The sequence below is a fragment of the Phalaenopsis equestris genome, unplaced genomic scaffold, assembly GCF_001263595.1.
Source record: "Phalaenopsis equestris unplaced genomic scaffold, ASM126359v1 Scaffold000932, whole genome shotgun sequence".
NCBI lineage: Eukaryota > Viridiplantae > Streptophyta > Magnoliopsida > Asparagales > Orchidaceae > Phalaenopsis > Phalaenopsis equestris.
Window position 1 is genome coordinate 701,114 of NW_018165371.1, and position 21,843 is coordinate 722,956.

At 37.5% G+C, this 21,843-nt stretch overlaps 2 protein-coding genes across 9 annotated transcripts in view; one reads left to right on the forward strand and one right to left on the reverse strand.

Annotated features, from left to right (window-relative positions):
- Positions 1–21,843, forward strand: part of LOC110032362 (B3 domain-containing protein Os05g0481400-like) — a 29,256-nt gene that overhangs the window by 3,282 nt on the left and 4,131 nt on the right. For 2 of the 7 annotated variants that reach the window (XM_020735966.1, XM_020735972.1), the window contains exons 2-6: positions 9,405–9,470; positions 10,047–10,145; positions 11,793–11,833; positions 11,902–12,070; positions 12,165–12,371. In XM_020735966.1, coding sequence (XP_020591625.1) covers positions 9,405–9,470; positions 10,047–10,145; positions 11,793–11,833; positions 11,902–12,070; positions 12,165–12,371 — 582 coding nt within the window. Of the gene's footprint in view, positions 1–8,412; positions 8,728–9,404; positions 9,471–10,046; positions 10,146–11,674; positions 12,071–12,164; positions 12,372–21,843 lie in introns of those variants that run through there. The other 5 variants (XM_020735967.1, XM_020735968.1, XM_020735969.1 and 2 more) reach the window with 5 other exon arrangements.
- LOC110032364 (transcription factor MYB11-like) lies at positions 20,507–21,324 on the reverse strand. 2 transcript variants are annotated; one of them, XM_020735976.1, is made up of 2 exons: positions 20,993–21,324; positions 20,507–20,875 (listed from the first exon to the last, which is right to left on the reverse strand). In XM_020735976.1, the coding sequence occupies exons 1-2, from the start codon at positions 21,260–21,262 to the stop codon at positions 20,651–20,653; spliced, it is 495 nt and encodes a 164-aa protein (XP_020591635.1). In that variant the 5' UTR covers positions 21,263–21,324; the 3' UTR covers positions 20,507–20,650. The 2 variants fall into 2 exon arrangements, with proteins under 2 accessions (XP_020591635.1, XP_020591634.1); XM_020735975.1 differs by having other exon boundaries at positions 20,508–20,881.

A 21,843-nucleotide genomic window follows, 5' to 3' on the forward strand; every position in this document is an offset into this window, starting at 1 on the left:
TACAAGTCTTCGCCTCGGTCAGTAAGCACCTCGAACACGCCTCAAATCAGCTCCCTCTTCTCCTTATACCTACATCCACTATGCCATCCATCCCACACAACACTACATCTGTTTGTTCCTCCCATGCTCCAACTCAAACAAGAAACTCTCAAGTCTCTCTACTTGGCAAACCTTTACCAGTCAATTCCTCCTTTTGCATTAATCCCAACGATAGTCCTCCTCCCATCAATCCTCCCTCACCAACACATCCCATGGTCCCTTGTTTTAAGACCGGTTCTCTACCTTAGAAGGTGATTCTCGATCTCTTACATGATAAATCTCTCCAGGGGGTACCACAACATTATAAGTATGCTGTCAAATATATTCATTGTCGGCACGCAATGGATAATAAATTTCATGCCTTCATAAACAACATACCTGGACGTTGATTCCTCTTGTTGATCGACCCATACTTGGAAATAAGTGGGCATGCCAAATTAAACGTAAATCCGATGTTTCTGTCGCCCGCAACAAAGCTGGCCTAGTGGCATTGGGATATCAACAAGAATATGAAATTAATTATACAGATACTTTCAGTCCCGTAGCAAAAATACCTACTATATGTTTGTTACTTCATCACTCTTCATTATAAATGACAAGTATTTCAAATGGATGTATCTAATGCATTTTTTCACGGCCGACTCGAAGAATTGTATATATGAATCAAGCACCTGGTTATAAAGATTCCAACTACCCAACTCATATGTGTCTACTACAAAAATCTATCTACGGTCTCAAATAGGCACCACGACAATAGAGCAATACATTTACCACTTATTTACTTAAATTCAGGTTCACCACAAATACCTTTAATCCGTCTCTCTACATCTATCACCATAATTCTCACCTACTGTACATTCTACTTTACGTAGATGATATTCTTTGAACTGATAACGATCTTGGTATGATGCAACTACTTCAACAGTAATTACAACATCATTTGTCTAAGATCTGGATTCGATCTCTACGTTTATAGGAATCAACATTACACATGTCTCATATGCTTATCACCTCAATTAGACTACCTATATCCATGAAATCCTCGCTCGAGCTAGAATGTCAACATGCAAAGCCGTCTCTACTCGGCAATCCATCTCCCAAGTGATTATTGGATTCCTTAGATCTTCTCCCCAATCCATCTCTATATAGGCAACTAGTCGACTCACTACAGTACCTCACCTTGACTAGACCAGATATTATGGTTGCTTTTAATTCACTCTCCCAGTATCTTCAACAACCGCTTCACCCACATTATCAACATCTCAAGCGTCTCTTAAGATATATTCATGGCACATTTGATTTTGATTTTCCCTTTCAAGTTGGTTGTCTTACACTTCATATTTATGTCGACGCAAGTTGGGCCAGTGATGTGAGTGATAGAAAATCTACTACAGGGTATTGCACCTTTATAGGTTTTAGTCTTCTCTCATGGAATATGAAAAGGTAACCAACGGTTGCTAGATCCTGTACTGAATCAGAATATCGATTTCTATCCTCAGCTGTGATAGATGTCATATGGCTAAAAAAACTTCTACAAGATTTTCACGTCTCCAGCCCTACACCTACAACAATTCATTGTGATATTATGTCAGCCATGGCCATAGCTCAGAAGCCTATCTTCATGTAGGAACCAAGCATATTGAAATGGAGTACCATATCATTAGGGATCACATCCAGTCTAATGTAATTACATTACAATAGGTGTCATTGGATGAGCAATTAGTGGATATACTTACCAACTTCCAACTCCAAGATTCTGCACTCTCGGGAGCAAACTAACGATATCTCAACCAGACATTCTTAGTTTGTGGGGGGCTAATATCGAGCATGAATAAGGTCTCATATATATGGGTCATTAGTTTATGGGTTTATTTTATTTTATTTACCTCATATTATCTCAACTTTGGGTATAGGCTTTCTATAAATACTCCTTGTAATAGCATTGCTGATTATTGGAAATACAGATTTCCCTACTCATTTCTCTTCCACACAACTTGTTTCTCTTTCTATCAATGCTAAGGTTTATGAAGGCTTGGAAGATGGAAACTTGTGAGTCAGAGTTGTTCTAGTGTTTGATGGACGAGTCAAACTGGAGAGGGGGTTGTTTTAGCCTTTAAGGTTGCTGTGAAGGGAGGGGAGGGGAGGGATGAGGCGTTGGTTATGGTAAAGGTTCTGGGTTAATTTTGGTGTTGCGGGTAGTTGTTTGTGGTGACAAGGTTAGGGTTTGGAGAATGAGCTGAGAGATGGAGGAGGAGAGGGCATAAAACACAGTAAATGACTGGGAACTCGCTTATGTTACAAGGGAAATGATTGGTCACCAAGCTTTAACAAAAATATTCACCAAAGAAATACAATTATATATTTTATTTTATATTCAAGAATGAATAAATTATGAGTTTATAAAACCAAAGAAAAAAGTTTTACATCAATAGCTCTGTTAGGGATCAATCAAGCTAGAGTAAGGAGAGTGGTTCCAAATTGCATTCATGTTTTTCTTCCTTTTCTTCGAGTGGTTGGAGGAAGATTTGACTTAATTGCAGTGATCATATAGATATGAATGTGGTGTGGTTTTGTACATTAAGCACATTATGGAATCCAAAGTCAAGAGAGTTTGATTATACTCATTGCTTTGAGCTTTAGAATATTGTTGCTGATGATGAGCATTAATCCTGATACCATACACATGTCTGAGATTGATTATATATTAGTTCTACAGTCACTCAAATGAACCATAAAGAATTCTGCTCTGCCAAGTTAAAATCAATTTGATCATCCTCGTGACAGTTGAGATTTGCTTCATGACTGATTGGGTCAACCTTGTGTGCACAAAAGGAGTTGGTGCTTTTGTAGTTATGAGAACTGTATATGAGAGAATGCTTTTAGTAACTAGCTCAAGCGAGTGGTGAGGCATTTGCAATGGTTGATCCCTATCACTTGCAGATGGGTTAGTTTTCTAGTCTTGATCATTTATAATTTCTTGACATGAAAATGTATCTTTTACATTAAAACCATGGCTAGAAAACATGGCAGGAGGCAAATTTAGAAAACATGAATTCAATCAAAGCTTCTTAAGTAAAGCATACAAAATGAACATGGTTACACCATAATCACTATCAGTATATATTCCCATGATGGATACTTTAGAAATCAGCTCTTACATATTTATTAATATTCATGCCAAATTATTTTAGCATAGGTGAATGTGCATTATAAAAATCAAGCGTAAATTAAAATGTGGCATCATACAGTGAATGATTTAGATGTTAGCTCGATCAAGTGCCTTATAAGCAAACCAAGTACTTTTCATATAACATAGTCTACTCAATAAGATTCAACCTACGGTGGGGTAAAGGTGACAATATTGACCTAGGTTTCAGGTCTCTGTTAAGTTGTATATTACTCAACTCACTAAGTAATGTATTAGATAGTTAATCTGCAGATCTAAGATGACATCTATGTGAATCTCAATAGGCGAAGATATAATATATTCCCAATAAGGGAAGACTTAACAGATTTTTTTTTTAATGTTCAATGTTTGCATTGGAATCCCCATGACCAAAATTGTAAGGAGAAAGTCGTAGTCATCGAAATAGGTGTAAGGTAGGTGGGAAACAAATGAATCAAATCATAATCCATTGACTTGGTAGCTTGAGACATTCAGAACTTGATTTTTGAGTTGTAAGATGGGGCTCCTTATCTCTTAAAATGACAAGAAATAATATGATAGTCATGTTCTTGTGTTTGAATGCATAAATATCATCACATTGATAATGAATAACATCTATGTTGTAAAATTATGGTAGGCTTAGAAAGTTGTGTCGTGTACATGGATAGGACAACACCACTAAATTTGATCTTCATAATTACTTAGTTTAATTGGTACTAGACACGATCGTAATAGAGATGTATTGACTTAGCTAATACATATTGATCTAGGATGGGTCTTAGGCTTTATGTTAGCCTTTGTGAGTGCACTACCATCATCAATATTTAATTGGCACCTTTTGATATCGGAGTTAATCCAGACAACGCAGTAAACAAATATTAGTACTGAAAAGGCCAATAGGTGATTACAACGATCACAAGAGAAGGAGAAAATTACAACAGATACAAACAAACTCAACTTAAGTTTAACCAAGGGTGGTGACCAGTGAAGGAGGTTGGGAGTTGGTTGTAGGTGCAACAAGGAAGGGGAATGCTGGTTGGCAGTAGGGAGAAGGTTAGTGGTTGTGGACTGTAGTGGGGAGGTTGCAGGTGGCTGGGACGACAATTAGGTGGCAGAGAACGTGTTTGAGAGGGCTAGAACAACAACTAGGATGCATGGGAAGGGATTCTGAGAGGCTAGGACAGCATATAGGTGACAGGAGAGCGGTCAGTTGGATGCTGGAAGGCGACAACGAGGGATGGAAACAAGCTGGGAGGGGCTGATTGTAGGTGGTTGTGGGAAATTAGCTAGGTGACTGCAACAAGTATGGCGACGATTACAACAGAGGGAAGGTTGCCGAGGATGTGGAAAGGTCGAGGATAGTCACCACCTCGGATGAGATATAGTTGGAGCACTATCTATCTTCAGATAAAGCACTTAAGGAAAAACCTAGACGTTGATGATTGTCTTGACAGAAAACATGAAAAAAACTAACATAGACACGACAAAGACAACATATATAGATATAGGGCAACAAAAGAATGGAACCCACCACCCATAGGTGACAATCTATGCTTGGAATCCTCTGTCTGGACTGAACTGTCCTAGGTCAGGAGACGTGACATTTTGCCGCACTTGGGCACTGGATGCCCCGCAGCAGCCTCCCGGATTTGGCAGAGCTTCGATCTCATTTATTGAAGCTTCTGTTTGCACGTTGAGGGGGTCAGAGTTGTTGTAAACCTCACAAGATTGAAGGATCTTGAACTACGCCCGTCTGGATCCCATTGTTGGCTTTACTATTCCCCAAAACATCTGAGGAGTTTTTCTCAATTTCGAGCAACCATCTATATCTGTCCAACCATATGAGATTACACCGTTGAATTGAACTGGAACTTCATGCCAAGTGCGCCCTGTAGAGTCTTGCAAAGGTAGCGTAAGTTTGGCTCATCCCTATCTGATGTGAGAAAAAATTGCACTCCCTCTAATGGTGGCACTAAGATATTAATCATGATGTCCTAAAATACTCTCTGCAGTTGTAAGGTATCAATCATGATGTCCTGAAATTCTCTCTGGAGTGACTGTACTGTGCTTGGAATAAGTGTCTTTGTCCTTCTATCTTCTATCATTGCCAAAGCTGATCCTATCGACGCTTCTCCACTGATAGGAACATCTGTAACCTCAGACTCTGCAGAAGGTAGGAGAACTATGCACTTTCTTTTCTTAGTGAATGAGTAGTTGCTAATTAATCCATTGTGTTGACTTCGACAATCAAACTCTCACAGTTTGCCCAATAGAATGTGACAGGCTTCCATGGGCACCATGTCGCACCATACTTTCCGATGGAAAAATCCACGAGGCATATCTTGTTAATGTTGACTTTATTCTTCTTCAACCATGTTAGGGAGTATGGTTGTGAATGCCTTTTGAGTCGTGAGGCTGAACCTGCCTACCATCTGTGTAGATTTCATGTTCTTGTTGTTACCTCCGTTGATGATGAGGCTGCATACCTTTCCCTCGACTGTGCAACGGGAGTGGAATATATTGTGGTGCAACCACCTTTACTACCCTATAGCATTAGTCTGAAGGACCCGTCAAACCACAAGCAACTTGCGCTCATCCAGTGGAAGTTGGTACTCACCCTATTCTTCAGTCGCCTCCTTGTCACTTCCCTCCTCCACTGCACCCTGCTAGTTGAAGGGCATTGTCACGACCTATCCCGAGGCTTAAAATTAATCAAGGCGAGTACAAATGGTCGGGCGATGAAAATTAAATATTTTTATGTACATTTTTTATAGCTAACATTTTAATAATGAAAGAGTCACTAACGAAAGTAAATTAAAGCAATACAGTTAAATTTATCTTATTTATCATAGTTTGTGTATGTTATAAACATTTCATTTTTTATTGCTCATTTTTTAATTAATTAATTAAATTTAAAATATTAGTTTAAAACAACAACGAGTTAACTATAGCCAACAAATACTCATACTCTTGAGTCATAGTAATAGAAGGGAGTACGTGATACTTACGTCTTTGGTGTGATGAGAAGTTTACTCTAGGACACCGTTGCAAAGAGCTAAAATTACTAGTTCTCATAATGCATGATGAGGAAGTATAAAATGATGAAATAGAGACGACTATGAGGGAAAAGGAGGAACACTCGCTTTTTCCCACTTTGAGGACAATGTGTCTTTTGGGGGGTGGGGGGCGAGGGGGGAGTATTGTTACGTTGGCGCCTAGCTTAAGGGCAAATTTGCCTTTTATATGCCTAAGGGCAAATTTGCCTTTTATACGCCTAAGGGCAATTTAATTTGTTATTATTATTATTATTGAGTATAAATAGACTTGTTATGTCTAAGGTCAGGTTTATGCATGAGATTGAGTTGTGAGTCTTAAGCTTAGAGTTTGAGAGAGATTTTCTACATCTCTAATTGTAGGAATTGAGAGAGATCGTCTATCTCTCAAATTGTAGGTGTTTATCTTTTTGTATTTGTGTTGTATTGCTTTGATTTGGTGATCGAGAAAGAAAATTTGTGTTTGCCCTAATTTTTTTAGAGAATTGTGCCAATTTTTACCTCAAATCGTATTACGTACTCCCTTCTATAATCTCGAGTGCATTCATTTACCTGAATTAACATAATTGCTTGGTTAAAGTTAAGTTAAATTTTATATTTTATTCTTATTAATTACTTGTAATTATCGCATTGGTTCTTTCATCAAGATTAATTAATCATAAACCATTCTTTGATTTCACTTTTATAATGACTCAGCTCGGGACTTGGAATTAAACAAGGCGGGGTACAGATAGTTGGACGATGAAAATTAAGTTTTTTGATATTTCTTTTCTATAACTAATATTTTTATAATGAAATAATCACTAAAGAAAATAAATTAAAACAATACCACTAAAATTACCTCATTTCTAGTTATCCGTATATGTTTTGAATATTTCCTCTTCTATAGTTTATCTTTTAATCAATTAATTAAACCTGAAATATTAGCTTAAAATAACTGTGAGCTAACTATAGCCAGTGAATATTCATACTACTAAACCATAGTAACAAAATAAAAAAGAAGATAACATGCATGCTGTGAAATTTTATTTAAATCAATCTAAGAACATTTGAATGTTTGTACTATCTAATATAATCATTCAAGCTGATTCTAAATATTAACTGTCTTATTGTATCGTTTACCTATCAATATTTTTTTAATCTCTATACAACCATCACATAATCACCATCTAAACTTGTATCAATACAAGTGCTTCAATATCAATATAATTTTCCATTCATGTGTGCGGGCACCTTTTTGTTCCTCTGCTAGTATCATAAGTGGACGAACTCCATCATAGTCATGCATACACAAACAATCACTTTTATGTAGTCCATAAATTTCACATTTTCATGTCATTCAATATGTAATATTTAATTCTGTAATTTATAAAACTTTTTATAATGAGATTATATGACATAGGAGCGCCTAGGCTCAGCGCGGTAGCGCTTAGACCTGCGCAGGCGTGGCAATTTCCGCACACGTTCGGCTCGATCCAGGGGAAATTGGGATCAAGCCTATTTTGAGCGGGGCCCACTTTTTTTTACGCTAAAACTATTTATATGTTATTTTTTGTGTTATAGGTCATAATTAATTTTCAGATTTCTGTCATTGATATCTTTCTCCCTTGCTAGGGTTATATCCGTGAACAAATGGTGCTACGACTATATTCTGCTCAGAGGTGGTGGTTATCTCCTAGTGTTCTTCCCCTTTCCACTTCTCTTTGCTTGTTGCGCCCCCCTCCACAGTTGCTGCTTGCTGCCGCACCTTCCCACAACCCTGTACTTACTGTTCTACCTTATCAATCTAGTTTCAACTTGCTGTCGCATCCCTCCACACTCCCTTGTTTGTTGTCCATCTGCCAAACCACCACCTCTCTACCACCCAACACTCTCCGTTTCCACTGCCTCGATCGTTGCCTTTCGCCCTCAAACCTCACCCTAGGGAGTCTTTTTGTGTTTGTGTCATTGTATTCTTGTTTCAAGTGTTTTTGTGTGTAATCTTCTTTAAATTTCAACAATAATATTTTTATTCCTGTGTAATTTCTGGTTAATTCTGGCATCAATTGTTATCAGTTAGGTTAGCGCTAGTCATATCCTAGGATTTCATAGCATCCACCATAATCAAATCACCTCCACTCCAAAAATTTTCTATCATATCCTCAAATACACTCTTCAAATTCTCATACCCTAATCATGCCACCAAGGAGCACCTGCCGGAACCTATTTGGGAAGAGATATCATGAGAGATTCGTCGACGTCAGCAAATAAATGCAGAGATTGATGATAGAACCCGAGGAGAGATTATTCTCAATCGCGATATGGAAAGGGATGGGCATCTGAGTCCCTTCCATAGGGAGGACTTCAGTGATAAGGAAGACGGATCACGACACTTTGGAATTCATCATCAGAGGAGGTCATGAGAGGAGGCAACATATGGAGAACGCAAATATTTCATAATAAAAGTGGATCTATCGGAGTTCGATGGAGGTATGAATCCAGATGACTTCATTGTGTGGTTACAGTCACTTGAGAGAATCTTCAAATACAAAAAAGTGCCAAAAGATAAGAGGGTGAAGCTTACGGCCATCAGATTGAAAAAAAAAAAACCTTCTTGTGGTGGGGAAACTTGCAAAGACAAAGAAAGAGAGAAGGGAGTGACAATATTACTAGATAGGAGAAGATGGGTGATTGTTAAATGATGTGAAAACTTCGGTTTAGTCCCGCAATGGATAATTGAAAAATATGTTGGTATAGAAATATGTTTAAGCGGTTGAAAAGGAGCTTAACAATCGGTGTACTTGCTCAGCTCCAACAATTTTTATACTCTGTTGGGACTGATTCAGCTTTGTTCCCTCCTGTTTGAACCTGAGCCTTGTTGAGAAAGCCTTTATTGAGAATACACAGGCACTTCTAGATTATTAAATATTTGCCCAAACTTTGACATTGGTCTAATTAATGGATAGCCGCTACAAATTGTATTTTGTAATCATTCAACTCCATCTTTTGTTTACTTAACTTGTTGTGGATATCCGTCTTAAAGTTCTGATCACTTGAATCTGCAAGTAGCTCACTCTGAAAATCAACTAAGATGAGTGGTGCATGCCAAATGTCATAAAACAATCAAATAATTTTATTTTCTAACACAGCTTTTCTTGTTGGAATAGGACCTTGGAATTGCACGGATCTCAAAAAGCCTTCTTGAAGTCGGGAAGAGGGAGTCCAAGCAATTGGTCAGCTAAGCATTGCTTTTAGTTTCTACAAAGCTCTATTTTTTCTTAATTTTATAAATTCTATCAATTTCCAAGGTTCATTAAATGAGAATATTTCTCCAAATATAACGCCAAGGAAAGCACTCCATGCACTCCACATCTCATTGCGTTTTCATGTTCTCATATTGTTTCTCATATATGAATACCTTAATGTAAAACTTTGAATTCCATATTCAAATTAGATGTGATTATTAACGAGCTTTATTAAAAAATAGATAGCACTTTTGAATTAGATAATAATGTGAACATATTGTTTTCTGTGCTATAGGATTCATTCCAATTTCGTGGGAAGCTAGAAAACCTGCGGGTTTTTTTCTGTACTGTGTTGTAACTCATTCAAACCAGAAAAAATTTCACAAATTCAACAGCATATTTATTAATCCAAGCTTGACATCATAGATGTTTATGGAAGAATATACGCTTCCTGGACTGCATTTAATTTCATTTCTAACTTCCGTTGTTCCAACTTTCTTCGAACAGGAATAATCTCAAATGTTTTCTAACGAATGATAATTAGCGAAGCCCTTTTTTCTGCAGAAAATCCATTCGAGTTTCAAGGCAAAGAAGTTGCTTGAGACTTCAGAGTTGAGGCGGTCATCAAGAAAGCTAAAGGAAGCCCCATCATATTGTAATGATGTGCGTAATTTCTGTTTGAATATGAGTGAGAGGGAGAGAATTAAAAGTTTTATGCGAATCATGCTCTAATGGTGGTGTATTTTATCTCATAATTTGTGAATAAATGTTAGTTTCCCCACCCCGGATCTTGCATTTGTCCTTCTAGCGTGCTTTTCTACTTGCTTTTCTACTTCAGTAAACAGACTTTTTGATTCCATACATAAGCTTAATAATTCTCTTAACTTCTTTTAATTTGTTAGGAGTAGTATCACACATCTCTCCTTTTTAATGCATAATAGTGATGAGTGCAGCTGTGCACTACATGCCTTGAAATTTAATTATCTTCCTATGAAATTGGAGCCATCAATTAGAAAGATTTTTATACATTTGATTGATCACCAAAATATCTTAATAGGTCCTGAAATAATACTGCCACCAAGTTTTATAATGATATAGAAAATGAATTTTTTCAATCTTGATATCATCATCAAAGTTGAATACAATAGATAATTTTAATTTCAAGTCATAGAGACTTTTCAAATGATTTGAACTTGAATAAATGACTTGGATCATATATAGTTGCGGACCAAGGATTTTTGTATTGGCGGCAAGAGTAATATGAAAATTTTCTCAAATTCATTTGGGGTTGGGGGGCTACTATCTTTATGAAAACATTTTTGCCTGCCTAATGCATAGTTAAAATTGTACAAAAAAAATATGAAAATTGATCCACAAGCAATCAGATGCTAGAGATAAAATCAACAATGTGATTTTGAGTTTGATGGCTATAGAAGACATTACGTGCATACATAAAATTGTCTCCTGATAAGAGCAAAGTCTGTCGTCTGTGTGCTGGTGTGTGTGGAGAGAGAGAGAGAGAACCTTTTTAGAAGGATATAGTTGCGCATCTTTCAATCTTATTAATAAAATTTAAGTGGCTACGATTTAAAATAACTAGAAGACAAAATATGTGCATGTAGTTACTTTAGGCTTCTAAAAAACTGGTTCATAAAAAATTCTCTCTCGAGCAGACATTTTGATACAAAATTGATTCTAGTTTAACTTGAGATCATTTTGCATCAATTCTATATGGTTGATGGAAAAAATAAAAAAATGTGATAATCTGTGATTAAATTACCATATATTATGTGTGTTTGTGTGGACACAACTATTTAATGGGTTTACGTACGTGTTTTTGTGGGGTTGAAGAGATAGAGACGCACCTTCTTCTTTTCTTAAAACAAAGGGAAGGCCCACTTATTTTGGAGTTCAGGCAGTAGAAAACGAAAGTGCTTAGCCTGGTTTCCCCCGGTAACTTATAAAATGGTTCCTTTCCTTGTCCTTCAAGGAGACCCTCACAATTTTATATTTTACCGATCACATTATATGAAATTTTAGCAAGGCATCGCCAAACTCATTATGCTAGTTCAATAATGTATTTTAGTTTTCAATCTACTCTGTATTTAATTTTTTTCACTTCTAACTAGAACAGCCTGATATTATGAAATTTGCATCAGATAAACAATTTATCTGAATTCCTCAACTGTCAGTTACCACTAAAGGACTTGATTCATCTGGAGTGGCACCTAGTGGCTTTATTTACTTTGCTGAGTTCTATTTACAAGAAAGCCAAAGCAGACTACTGAAATGCTTAAAGGTTCTTATCAGGTTGTGAATTCTGGTAAAAGGAGAATAAATTGTCGCAGGAGGTAATAGCTTTTATCATGCTTCTTTTTCTTATATTGATTTTTTTTCTCTTATTTTATCCCATTCAAAGTTGTAAGAGCGAAACCGTTAGAAGAGAATATACTGGAAGAATAGCTTCTCATGAAGAAAAAGTTCTTGCCCTGAAGAGAGGTGAGATGCTTCTAACCCAGGTGTCATCCGATCACCCCTCTTTTGTTAAATCAATGCTTCGCTCGCATGTGTCCAGTTGTTTTTGGCTTGTACGTCTGCCTTCATTTGATGTTTATAATATATTTTTTTTATATAAAATGCTGCATTTACGTTAATAATTGTCTATCGCTTTTTTTGTTCAAGGGCCTACCGACAAAGTTTTGCAGGGATCATCTTCCTCTTTGTGAGACAAAAATGATTTTAGAAGATGAGGAGGGCGAAGAACATGAAGCCGTCTATATTGGCAGGCGCACTGGACTTAGTGGTGGGTGGAGAAGCTTTGCAGTGGACCATAAATTGGAAGATGGAGATGCCTTAGTGTTCAAGTTGATTGAATTAACCAGATTTAAGGTATTATTCTTTTTATCTTTTTTTTTCAAAATCTTATTTTCTTCCATGTTGTGCATCCCTTGATAGCAAGATAATTATACATATTGTATTGTTCTCGGTCTACTCATATGTAGTACGTGTTCCACTTTAGGTTTTAGAATGGGTCCAATCTTTTGTCCTTGGCATTGAATAGCTTCGTATTTTTCTTGGTCACCTCATGCACAAATCATATAAAAAATTCCTTTTTATACTAAAGCTAATTCTTCAAATTACAAACTAAATGGTGAATTTGCTATCAAAATATCCAAGTCTTTTGTTTTAAACTTTTGTCTCACATATCTTGTCTGCCACTGCCATGTACTAAGAAAGCAAGAACCTTTTTTTTTTTGACATAAATTTGCTATATTGAATTGCTGATGGATATATTCAGTGATTTTTATTGGAATATTTACTTACATGCCACAATTCTTACGTATTTACATGTCCGGCACCTAAAGTTTGATATTAACTTTTATAACACTACATATGCATGAAAATATGTACTTCTGCTTCAAAAAGTTGGTAATAGTGATATTTTTTATGTGATGTTAAATATTTAAGTGTTATGTATGTAAATATAGAAGTTTAGTTGTTAAACATATATATATAGAAGAAGTATGTGGTATGTAAAAATTGAGAATGAAAAATTAGTTTCTTTCAAACATTTGAGCTGTCAATAGCTAGAAAACCGATTATTATTTAGAAAATACCATTCATTTATCTTTGTTCTCATGTTTGACAAGTCCGCGTATAACTTTCCATTATTTAATTCATCAAAATGATATTCTTGTAACGAAGGTGCTAAATTAGTTAAAGCTGAAGCTTCACTAGGATTGATAACAATGTGCTACAAGCCAAAACAAAAGAGAAAAAGGAAAGCACAAGTAGTGAAGACACAAGGATTTATGAGATTTGGCTTCCACCAGGCTTATGTCCAACCATAGAAGATAGGATCCAATCCACTAAAAAAGATGCACCAAACATGGTGTACAATTTAAGAGGTGTCAATAAACATATTTCCATTCATCTCTGCGTACCATAAAAAAAAAGTAAAATAAGAGAACCATAAGATTCTCACGCAAAGAGACTACTTCATGAGGAAACTTATTCTTCTTGCAACATTGCTAAGGCCACCAATCCTTCGAAATCCTTAGACTGAAAGAGTATGCCTGGAAGAAACCTTTCTTTATAAATTTGTTGCATGAATACCAAGGAAGCACATAACCAGAATGACCACAATTTTGGATTCCAAATTAAAAAATTAATTGCTCTGTCAAGTTCACTCCATTTCATTAACACTTGTATTTGTATAGAGCCTTACAACATTTACAAATAATTCCCTAGACTCCTATTTACAAATAGAACCTTACATTACATCTTGTCACACAACCTAGACAAATCTAATGAGCTAAGTCCTTTGGTGAGGCAGTCAACCCCTTGCTCTTTAGTGGCTACTTGACTTAGTTCCAATAGACCGTTATTCAACTTTTCTTTGATGAAGAGTCTATCAATCTCCACATGTTTGGTTCTATCATGTTGCATCGGGTTGTTAGCAATGTTGATCGCTGACTTGTTGTCGCACCACAACTTCATTTGAGCTCCTTGGTCCACCTTGAGCTCTACCAACAAGGCTCTCAGCTACATCTTCTCAACAACTCCTTAGTCCATGACCCTATACTCTGCATATGTTGTTAACCTTACAACTATTGACTGTTTCTTGCTCTTCCTAGAGACCAAGTTGTCCCCTACAAACATGTAGTATCTAGATGTGGACTTCCTGTCATTCGTACAACTCGCCCAGTCAGAGACACAATAGCCCCCAATGTTTACATGTCATTTTTTCTGAAGATCAAACATTTATCCGGTGTATTTTTCAGGTACCTCTAAATATGATATACTGCATCCATGTGACCATTCCTCAGATTATGCATGTAGCGACTCACCACACTTACTGCAAATGACCCGTCGGGACGAGTGTGACTTAGATAGATGAGACGACCTACCAACCTCTGGTATCTCTCGAGATCAACTGGCTCTCCTGCCTCTGTGCTCAAATTTCTCCTCTTATTAATTGGTGAAACTGCAGACTTGCATCCTAGCATGTTTGTCTTTTTGAGCAAGTCTAGCACACACTTCCGCTAAGATAGAACAATCCCCTCTACTCCACGAGTCACCTCAATTCCGAGAAAGCATCTAAGTTGTTCTAGATCTTTTACTTCAATCTCTTGGCTCACACTCACCTTAGCTGAGCAATCCCTTCTTCATCATCCCAGTGACAATCATATCATTCACATATACAACAAGAATAGTAATGTGACCACCGTGTCATTGAAATAACACTCTGTGTTAGCATTGATCTGTTGATAACTCATGCCTACCATTGCTTTCCTGAACCTTTCAAACCATGCTCGAGGAGACCATTTCAAACCATACAATGAATTTCTCTTCCTACATACCTTCTCCACCGTTTGGTTCTTGTAGAAGCTTGGGTGTATCTCCATGTACACCTCCTCTAGCAAATCTCTATGAAGAAATACATTCCTTACGTCCAGTTGATATAAACTCCATCCACCATTTACAGATAGAGAGACAAGTGTGTTGACTCTGCTTTTCTTTGTCATTGGTGTAAATATCTCATCATAGTCGATGTCATACCCCTGACTATACCCTTTCGACACCAACCATATTTTGTAACGATCATTTTTTTCTTCTGAGGCCTGCTTCAGTGTGAAGACCCATTTGCACTCAATTGTCTTTTTCCCTGTTGGTAGCAACACGAGCTCCCATGTCTTGTTCTGATCGAAAGCACCAAGTTTCTCCAACTTTATATCCTTCTATTTTGGATCTTCTTTAGCTGCCTGCTAACACTCGTGTATAGAGACAGTGTCCAAAGATGTAATGAATGCTCCATGTAAAGGTGATATGTTAGAGTATGAGATAAGCTGAGCAATGTCATGCGAGAAACCAAAACGATTAGGAGAATAACGATCAGGAGGATGACCTGCATTGCTAAGAGAGGTCCTCCTTAAAGTCATGGGAGTGGGAGGAGAAGAGAGATGAATCTTATCATCTATGTAATAAAATTCTGAGGTGAATGGTGGAGGTATCTCAAGGTTTGGTTTAGACCAAAACAAGGGATTTGTTGGCACGAGTGGTACTGTAGACACTATTTTCTCGTTCTGTCTTTTTCCCCTTGTATACACTCTCAGCTCTCCTTGAGGTTGAGTCCCACAACCTTCGGGCTCATTTTTCTCATTTTCCCACTCTTTCTCAATCTATCCTTCCCGCACAACGAGACAAGGCATCATTCCCACCGGTACCAATCTCTCACTCACTACTTTGCCCCTCTCGCGTTGTAACTCCAACATTTAACGAGTCATCAAAGGCTGAGGTAACGTCCAAGCTGTAGTATGGTTCAAATTATCTAAAGTCACATCCATACTCACAAACAGTCTCTTTTCTATTAGGCTTCAACAAAAATGCCCTTTTTGAGTGGCAAAATAATCCAAAAAAGTACACTTCATAGCTTTAGGATTCAGCTTCTTTATTGATGGTCTATTATCCTTCACATAACATACACAATTGAATACCTTTAATGGGAGGATCCCGACATTATCTCATTTCAACAATTTACAAGGAGATCACCACTTCAACACTTTTGAGGGCATTTTGTTATTTAATTGAGTGACAGTCAAAATAGCTTGCTCTCACAAATGCTTTGGGATATTCATCGAGATTATTATGTTTCTGGTAACCTCTTGAAGATGTCTATTCATCATCTCTGCTATTTCTTTTTGTATTGGTATGTATGGACAAGCGGTTTGATGTTATATCCTCGGGGGTGACAGGTACTCCCCAAACATCTTATTGGTGTATTTTATCTCGTTATTAGAACTTAATACCTTCACTACTGCACCGTATGAGTCTTGAATCACCATGTGAAAGTATTAAAACAAGTAAGCATATCTTTTTTGTTTCTCATTAGATATAACCAAGTAACACAAGAAAAATAATCAATGAAAATCACAAAATATTTGTAGTCATTCATTGAAGTTGTTGAACAAGGTTCCCATACATCTACGTGTACCAAATCAAAAACACAAGCACTCCTATTATTAGAGCTAACATAAAAGCTCCTAATGTGCTTACCAAACTCACAGGCATCACACACAAGTTTTTGTTTATTTGTTTTTCCATACAAAAACATATAAATGACTCAATAAACTAAATGAAGAGTGTCTCATATATGTAGCAACAACATCCTCCACAGTTATTCCAGATTCTTCTACTCTAACTTGTTATGATGTGTGGAGACAAAGCATGAGAGTCTGCGCATAGGCTCTGGCTATGGACGCTGAAGCGCTCACTCAGACTTCTAAAATGTGTGTTCTTAGGTTATTCTGCTACTCAGAAGGGTTATGTCTGTTGAGCCCGATTGAGAGGAGAATCTTTGTATGTATGGATTTGTCATTCAGAGAATTTGAACCATACTACTCTCGGAAGGTGAATTCACCCATTGGTGACTCAGCAGACGTCAGAGATATGACATGAGATAGAGTGAGTAGTGGTGATGAAGTGGTGCAAGTGGAAGCAATGTCATGTCCTACGTTGTGGGAATGAATCAACTAAGGAGACATAAATTGAGGAGATTGACCTTAGAAGTTGTGAGATTCAGACTAAAAGTGAGTTAAGGGTGTATAAATGGAGGAAGAAACAAATTGAGGGAATAGAGTTTGCAGTGTCAACAAGTCTCTTGTCTCGGTATTCCCCGACTCTTGAGACACTTACACCATCCACCTTTAATTCAAAAGTCTTAGGCGATATTACTCCTCCTATGTTCAGTCTAACCTCCCAACATTAAGGAAGACCTCCCGGACCAATGGGGGACATTCTCCTAATCGTTTTTAGTGAGAACATGACATTGCAAACTTTATTTCTTATTCTAACATTTCACAATTGTATGGAGCTTTCATTGAATCATTAGACTCTATCTCTATATCCAAGTGTTGGAAGGTTGCTAAAGAAGATCCTAAGTGGAAAGCGACGATGCATGAAGAGCTTGGAGCTCTTGCTAAAAACAGAACATGAGAGATTGTACCACAATTGGCAGGGGAGACGATAATTGGATGCTAGTGGATCTTCGCAGTAAAACGAACTCCAAAAGGAAAATTGGAGAGGTACAAAGCACCACTAGTGGCAAAGGGGCATAGCCAGATGTACGACTTTGACTACGATGAAACCTTTGCACCAGTTTAAAAAATTAGCACGGCGAGGAAACTAGCTTTACTAGCAGTGAAAGGTGAATGGAGATTCCACCAACTGGATGTGAAGAATGTCTTTCTTCATGGGGAGCTATTGGAGGAGGTATATATCGAGATACCACCAAGATTCAGTACATCCATACATTGGGCTAGTTGTGTAGGCTTAGAAAGTCATTGTATGGCTTGAAGCAGTTTCCTCAAGCCTGGTTTGATAAGTTTAGAATAACGATGGTTGGCCTGGGATATCAGGAGTTCAATGCAGACCACACAGTATTCTTTCGACAACTAAAAAGTCATATATATGGATTATATAATTATCACTGGTGATCATGAGACAGAGATTGTTTAATTGAAGAGAAGTTTAGGGAAGCAGTTTGAATTAATGGACCTGGGACAACTCAAATACTTTCTTGGGTTGAAGTGACCTATAGACCTGAGGGGATGATCTTATCCTAGAAAAAGTATGTACTGAAACTTATCATGAAGACAGGTATGTGAGGGTGCAAACCTGCAGTCTTTCTAATTGATCCAAAGGTTAAGTTCGGTACAAAGGCAGGTGAATTGGTTGATCGTGAGAGGTACCAGAGGCTGGTGGGCTGCCTAATCTATCTGTGCCACACTTGACTCGACATTTTTTTGCAGTAAGTATGGTGAGTCACTACATGCATGATTCAAGGAGGGGCCATATGGATGTTGTGTATCAGATTCTGAGGTATCTGAAAAGTGCACCAGAGAAAATGTTGATATTCAAGATGAATGGGCATGTAGATATTAAGGGCTTTTGTGATTCTGACCGGGCAAGTTGTGTTGATGACAATCGATCCACATCAAGATACTGCATGTTTGTAGGTGGCAACTTGATCTAATGGAAGAGCAAGAAACTGTCAGTTGTAGCAAAATCAACAGTAGAGGCAGAATATAGGGCCATGATATTAGGAGTTACTGAGATGATGTGCTTGAAAACTTTGTTGGTTGAACCCAAAGTGGATCAGGGAACTCGAAAGAAATTGTGATAACAATTCGACAATCAACATTGCTAACAACTTGGTGCAACATGATATAATCAAATATGTGGAGATTGATAGGCTCTTCATTAAGGAAAAGTTGAATAACGAATTACTGGAGCCGTCATGTAGACATTGGAGACCAAGTAGCTGACTGCCTCACCAAGGGACTTAGCTTATTAGATTTGTCTAGTTTATGTGACAAGATGGTCTTATTGAATATCTTTTACCCATCTCGAGGGGAGTGTTGAGATTTGTTTCTAATGTAGGGTCATTTGTAAATAAATGAAATATAGGGATTTATTTGTAAATGTACCTTATAAAGCTCTATATAAGCCCATCATGAATGAAATGAAGGTGATCTTTTAGAGCAATAATTTCTATTCACTCATCAATCTCTACAACCATTTGTTGAAGGTGACAGAGCTCTCGCCGTATTTCTTCCCAGGTGGGCTCGGGTATATATCTTCTTTGTAGCATAATTAGGATTTGGGATTTGTGGAAGTGGAAAGGGTTATTTGGTCGTAGAAAAGAAAATTTTTGGATTATGGCGGATGCTAGGAAACCCTAAAATAGGACTAAAGTTAGGTTAGTTCTGATACCAAATGATACCAGAACTAGTTCAAAAAAAGACAATGAAAACGAAAACAAACTTTTATTAACACTAAATTAGGGTTACAACACGACATAAATTGGGTGGGAAAATATGACACAACAACACTCTCTGGCTAGGGCCAGAAGAAAAGACCCGAGGAAGTTGGTGGCGTTGGCGAGGTGGTTGCGGAGTAGTAGTGGTAGGGGTTAGGTAGAGTAGGCATGGTTGTTGAGGATGATGGTCATCGGTGACTGGGGATGAATGTGGCAGGATAGGGGGCTGTTGGTGGGGCTTGGGAGAGGGTGAACGACAAGTGGGAGTGCAGGGGCAGGTCGGTAGATTGCTGGTTGATAGTTGGGAGGGCTGGAAAGCAATGATTGCTTCAAGGAAAAGGGCGGCAAGGGGCTGGTAGGTGGTCGGAAGGGCTGGGCAGCAATGGCTACTGCAGGGAGGGGGATGACGGCATGCTGGGAGGTGACCGGAAGAGCTTGACAGCAAAGCAGTGGCAGAAAAAGGGTGTGGCAGGACAGCGGGGAGGATATGAGGAGACTGGCGGCTAGGGTAGGTGAGGGAGAAGGGGTAGGGAGGGAAATAGGAGATGATACAACATCACATCGGAGCAGGATATAGCTGAAGCACCACCCATTATTGGATAGAGCTCTAGCAAGGGAAGAGGACTCTCCACACATAATCTGAAAACAATAATCAAGCAAAAACTAATCCTAATTTCCGAAAACAGCACGAATAATTGCTATAATGTAAAATAGGAAAGGGAAAGACCCCCTTTGTGCGATAAACTGAAAAGGCAAGGGGAGGGCCTTGCCGCCTTGCCGGCAGTCAGAAATGGCAAGGTCAGGGGAAGCAATGTTGGTTTTCAAAAACAAACTTGAGACGCCAACAAAAATGGAGGAATTTTATTTAGTAGTTCACACCCTCTACATTTTCTGGTTTAATTTATAAGCAAATACATCACATTTTTCTGAAAATAAAACTAACTAACCACTCAACGGTTTTCCTAACCACCTAACCACAAAACGGTTTTCAAAACTTCCTAATCCACATGAAAAATGTGCAAAAATACATAAACAATTTCTAGAGACAACTAGATTAACACAACAATTAGGCCAAAATATTTTATCTTGTCCCAAAGAAAAAGCATATGCATTCGATGTGAAGAGAAATAAAACTAAAAAAAAAAAGAAGCCACAAAGAACCAAAAGAGAAAAGCTTTTAACAAATAGAACAACTCAATGCTCCGATGTGCAAGTATATTAATTAGAAATAAAATGAAGAGATTCAAGGTGTCAAATTTGAGTGGTCACCTTGTCCCAATAAATTAAAAAAAAAGTTTATATATATATATATATATGAAATAGGAAGAAGAAAACATGAGAGTGTTAATCAATCTGGGGTGTCATTTGTGGGCGCCGGAGCATTAACATCAATGTTCCTTGCCAGGGAAGGAGAAACAGCAGCCTCTTCATTATTTCGATCAATAATGAGCTCACCATTATCATTAACATCATTTGGAATAGGTCCATGACCCAGCACTCGCTCTAATAATTCTTGCTCGACATAACTTCTTATGTCAAACTCCGTTCTCACTACAGGAAAGCGATCATCACCCTGAGTCTACAATCAATCATAAATTAGTTGAAAACAAATAAAACCAAAAAAACAGAGACATATTAGATAATAAATGATAGGTAATATTTGTTCCAAATTAATAAACAAAAGACTCACACGTCTTCTTATAGTATCGAATCTGGCACCCAAATTCTCGTAAAGCTGCCATATTACCGTTTTCTCCTCATCGGTTAAAGGGTGTTGGGTGACGGTAGATCGGAGATTATACCTCCACCGTTGACGGCAACCCATTCTGGAACGTTTAAGAAGCCTCTCCGTGCCGCGCCAATCGTATTCTCCATTCGCTGCTACGTACATGCGGAGGACTTCATCCTCCTCGGGGGTCCACTGTTTCATCCGCCTTGACAGCCTTCTTCTCTCACTCATTGATCTCAGAGCATCTACATCGGAGACTGATCAAGAGAGAGAGAGAGAGAGATGTCTGATAAAAGACTAAGGAGATATAAATGCTGAATGCTGCAAAACAGAGGCAAAGGATTCGGGCATGGGGGCGGAAAGAGAGCGCACAGCACTGTAACTGTTTGGTGCGTTGTTTGTATGTTTGCGTGTAAACCATATTATTACACGTAATTGTATCTATAATGTTGTATATGGTGTTCATATGTTCTATGTATATATATATATATATATTTATTTATTGTTTATATTTAGAAATAAAATAATTAAAAATAAGAGACAGGGATTTAAAAAGTTAAAATGTAAACGTGCATCTTATATTATTAAGAACATAAGATAAGTTTTTTAATATGTGTATTGTATCATTAATAATAAATATGTTTAAATACGATAAGGAAATTAGCATAATCTTTTATCAATAAAATACTTCATTACTATGAAGTTATGACACGTACACTTGCTATTTTAATTTCTTGGAGATTTTAAAGAGGGAAATATTAATATGAAAAAACTTATTTTATATAAAAGATTAAATAATGTGGTTTTTTTTT